General features: G+C 50.8%; 1 protein-coding gene across 1 annotated transcript in view; it reads right to left on the reverse strand.

Moving 5' to 3' along the window:
• Positions 1-4,603, reverse strand: part of LOC107110109 (ATP-binding cassette sub-family G member 2-like) — a 48,423-nt gene that overhangs the window by 27,325 nt on the left and 16,495 nt on the right. Inside the window, exon 7 of the mRNA XM_015410833.1 lies at positions 1,693-1,797. Within this exon, the coding sequence (XP_015266319.1) occupies positions 1,693-1,797 (105 nt within the window). The remainder of the gene's footprint in view (positions 1-1,692; positions 1,798-4,603) is intronic.

Raw genomic sequence — 4,603 nt, forward strand, 5'->3', positions numbered from 1 at the left:
CCTGCCAACCTAGCAGTTCGAAAGCAAGAAATTGCAAGTAGATAAATAGGTACCACTTCGGTGGGAAGGTAACAGCGTTCCGTGCGCCTTGGTGTTTAGTCACGCTGGCCACATGACCACGGAAACGTCTTCGGACAGCGCTGGCTCTTCGGCTTTGAAACGGATATGAGCACCGCAACCCTAGAGTCGGATTCGACTGGCTTTCGAGCAAGGGAACCTTTACCTTTACCTTTACTTCAATACTGTTTGACCTCTGAAGAAGGCCCCAATATGGCAGAAACGTGTCAGGTCATGTGTATTGGCCCTTGTGTTTAGGCCACTTGAACTTTTTAATGTGGCTTTCATTGGGCCCTTATATGTTTTAACTGTCTTTCTAATAAATACATGTATTTTTGTATATTATAAGTTTCAACTAGGTTTTTAATATTGGCCCTTTATCAGACTTCTTTCTTACCCTTGTGGTTCTTGATTCCAGCCATTGGCCTGATCCAACATTGGCTTCTCTTATGTTCTTATGTTCCATTTTATTCACTGGGGCTTACTCCCAGGAAAGTGTTCTTAGGGATGCAGCCAACATTGTACAGATTCTCAAAAAAAACCTCTCTCCAGTTTGAAAGCCAAAGCAGAAGGAAAGTGGTCCAAGCAGCAGAGGGACAGGAGAGGTGGGGAGGTGGAATCCCCCATCACTGCTGTGGAGGGCTGGAAACCCTAGTGCAGCGTAAGTTAGGAGGACTCTTAGGGGTAAAACTGACTTGCACAAAACTGCTAATCAGGACACTTTGCCACTTCCATTACATTGCATAGGAATTGGGTCTCAAGTTTAAGCCCACTCCCCAAGCTAAAAGACCATCAACAAAGGGCAGACAAAGTAAAACACGCAGCATCTTGCACCAGATAACTTGTGAAACAAGCCAATCCGCAAGCCAAACGAAACACATTTTTTCTAGTCACCCTGGGAATGTAAAGAGCACATGACACCTTGGGTTTGCTGGTTTGGTCCAGTTTCCACCGTCCTCCCAGTAGGCCCTTTTGGCTTCAAGGCTCTGGAAGCTATAACTAACCCCGAAACTCTCCCCTGCTGCTACTCTGCTGCAAATTTCTCCAAAGGCCATGAGGACCCATTCATCCATTACAATGTCCTCATGGCCACATGAAAACGTCTGATCATCATGGCTGCGTAACTGTCCGGAACTTAATTCCCAGGTGTGCAAAGGCCTCATTCAGATCACACATCTATCAGATAGGGAGAGGGGGATGAAGCCTTTCCCACCACATCATGTTCCCCACCAGGAAAGGACCTGGGGAGCTGCTACTTGCCCCACTGGAGAAACTTATGTGTAGCCGTCAGTATATACAAGTTTACTCAACAGGTCATTTTGTAACATGTGAATCAGCCCCAGTATTTTCCCTTGTCAGCTGCTTTTCCCCCAGAGACATGTTTATAAGGTAAACATTCTCCCTGTGCACCCACCCTTTTTCTACTTCAAATCTCCACCTCCCAGGGCTATTTGGCTAAAGCAAAGTGGCATCCAGGGTCTGGACCATGTAGTTTCCACTTCAGAATATCTGAAGATATTCTGCTATTTGCTGCTCCTTCATAATTCCGTGTTCTAAAGAGGTGGAATAAAACCCCAAAGGAAGCTGATGTGCAACACTGTATTTTAGGTGCCAAAGGATTTTCAGCATCCATACCTGCAGTGTTGAAGTCAATTCTACTAGCTGCAGCAGCAGTAGAGTCTCCATTAATGATATCCATCAAAAAATCTGCAGGATTGTTATATGCTTCACAGACAAAACCTGTAAAGAAATGGCAGGTCATTTGTAAAACACTTAGGCATCACAGAATGCTCAAGAAGCTACTTCTAAGAAGCTAACAGAGTGAGGCTGAAATCCTACATGCACTCAGCTACAGAGGTGCCCTATACACAGCGGACACTAGAGGAGTGTGTATGTACCCTGGCCAGCTGGCCTGGGGTACGGAAAGCCCTTGGGCTGGTCTTGCTTACCTGGATCTAAACCGCAATGAACAAGGAGGTACTTACATCTGAATAGACATGCAAAGGGTCGCACTGTATGTCTTGGGACATGTACAGACACACAGACACATGTACACACAGTAGCCACAGGTTTTTCCCTGGTGTGAGGTAAGGTCAAATTCCCTCAGCTGTTCCTTCTCAAATACATGTCTCCAGATCCAACATAGACTTTCCCTTATTTGCCTGTTCCTGAGTGATTCAGGGAATCTATCTGTCTTTTGTGCATGCATATGTGTTTGTGCATGTGTGTATATAAAAATGCAAACATTTCCTTGCTGTGGCCCAGCTGTACGGACCTTTCCCCAAACCACTGCAGCCAAATTACACCAACTGTCCTGTGACAAAGGAGGAAGAGGCAGACGGGGGGGGGGGGGGGGAGAGAAGAGATACACGTGCTCCTGAATCAGTTCAGGATTGGCTCTTCTTTTTCCCTCCCTCTCCCACAGCTATGTTCTCCCTGTGTGGAAAGGATATACACACATGCACACACTTGCGCACATACAAATACACATACTTGGTTCTAAGTTTTTGTTATTTCTGAGATCAGTACTTTAAATTTCTGGGTTTTTTTCCTATTTTTTATTCTCCTTGCATTTTAGTCATGGGCCAATATAAGGTTTGCCAAATCCGTCTTCGCCGGGAGCGTTTTCCCTTGTATGGCCGTGGCCCCGCCCCCAGCGTGCCCAGCATGCCTACGTCACTTGCTAGTGACGCGCATGCCAGGGGCGGGGTTCCCCCGGGCCCCGATTCCGCCGCGTAAACAGAATTTCCCCCTCAGATGGCTGTGGCCCCGCCCCCAGCGTGCCCGGCGTCATCATGTCACCTCCGGCTGACGTGCACGCCGGGGTGGGGTTTCCCCTGGGGCCCAATTCAGCGGCGGCAGAAATCAGGCCTCCAAAGCGGGGGGACATCCGCCCCCCCCTGGGGGACTTGGCAGCCCTATTTGCAAGGTTTGCCCAATTTGTGCTGGTCTGCAGTCTGAACACATAACAATACTTTTGGAGCACTGCAGTAATGGGACAGAAAGCAGCCCCGTAGCTAGGAAAGTTTCTTTGGGGCAGGGGAAAGACTGAGAGCAGGGAGATTAATTAGATCACCACTAATTAGATTAGTGGCTAATCTAATTATCGGTGATCTAATTAGGGTGGAGAGAGCCTGCAGTCCACTGAGGGAGGAACCTGGAATTCCTAGTTTCTGCTCTCAGATCTCTTCAGAGGGCAGGGCAATTTCCTAAGCAGGCGTGCATCTTTGTGTGTCGGCAGTGGAGGCTAATTCGAGGCCAACCCTGCCTGCATCCAAAACCTAGCTTTGATTCCCCTTCTCCTCCCTTTCCTCAAGCTCAGCCTACTGGCAATCAACTTCAAAGAGTTCAAAAGAAGGGCCAATCTCTCTGTCTCTCAGTCCCTTTCCCTGCTCTCCCATGCCATTCCCCCACCAATCCACCTGTAATCACCGCCACCCCTGAAGCAACCCACCATCCAATCCAAGCCACTGCTGCTGAAGAGACACCCCCTCATAAGAACATAAGAGACGCCAATGTTGGATCAGGCCAAGGCCCATCCAGTCCAACACTCTGTGTCACACAATGGCCAGAAATACCAGGCGCCATCAGGAGGTCTGCCAGTGGGGCCAGGACATTAGAAGCCCTCCCACTATTGACCCCTCCCAAGCACCAAGAAGACAGAGCATCACTTGCCCTTCACTCCAGGTGCCTTCCATAAGGACGAGCCGCCTCCTCTCCCACCCTGCCCGGAGAGCTCCCAGGGATGCAAATCACCTCAGGCTGCCTCAAGGTGCTATCCCAACCTGGCTGCTGAAAGGCCGCAGCCCAGCGGAGCTCCTGTTAGGACAGCGCCTGACGACCCGGCTGGACCGCCTCCATCCCGATCGAGCACCGGAAGAAAAACCGGCCACAGAGTCACCCGAGGCAGCCAGAGGGTTTTTTCCCGAGGACGCAGTCTACGCCCGGAACTATGCGCAATGCCCGCCATGGATTCCAGTCTGAGTGGTGAGAGTCCGGGGACCCAGGTCCTACAACGTCTCCAGCAAAGACGGCTAGATACTTCATCGCCACATCGATCAGCTGTGGCGATGGGTACTGCCACGCGACCCCGAGGACTTCAAGGACCCAGACACCCCAGAGACTCCCACTCCGCCTCAGCTACCGGATGACCTGGCCCAGCGAAATGAGGTTCCCGTCGAAGCCCCAGCAGACCGCACAACCGGACCCCAAGAAACAGCACTACCAGTGCCCCAACCACCAACACCATATATCTCACAGCCGAGCGCTCCGGTGTCACCTTCCACCCCGGTTCCCACACCTCACCGCTCTACGAGAACCCGTAAAGCCCCCTCCTATTTGCAGGACTTTGTGTGGGGGTGTCTTTTGGACCAAGGGAGGAGGGGTGTAATGTATCCATCTCAGACCGCGTGTGTGGCCATTTCGCCACACGATCAGACGAAGCAACCGAGCTTCGCTCTCAGTAACAATGGGACAAGCGGATCCTAGCCGGCACCTATCGGCAGGCTAGGCTCCTGGCCGAGAGCCTATGGAACTCTCGGCCACT

The sequence above is a fragment of the Gekko japonicus genome, unplaced genomic scaffold (genome assembly GCF_001447785.1).
Source record: "Gekko japonicus isolate JY-2015 unplaced genomic scaffold, Gekko_japonicus_V1.1 scaffold42, whole genome shotgun sequence".
Lineage (NCBI taxonomy): Eukaryota > Metazoa > Chordata > Lepidosauria > Squamata > Gekkonidae > Gekko > Gekko japonicus.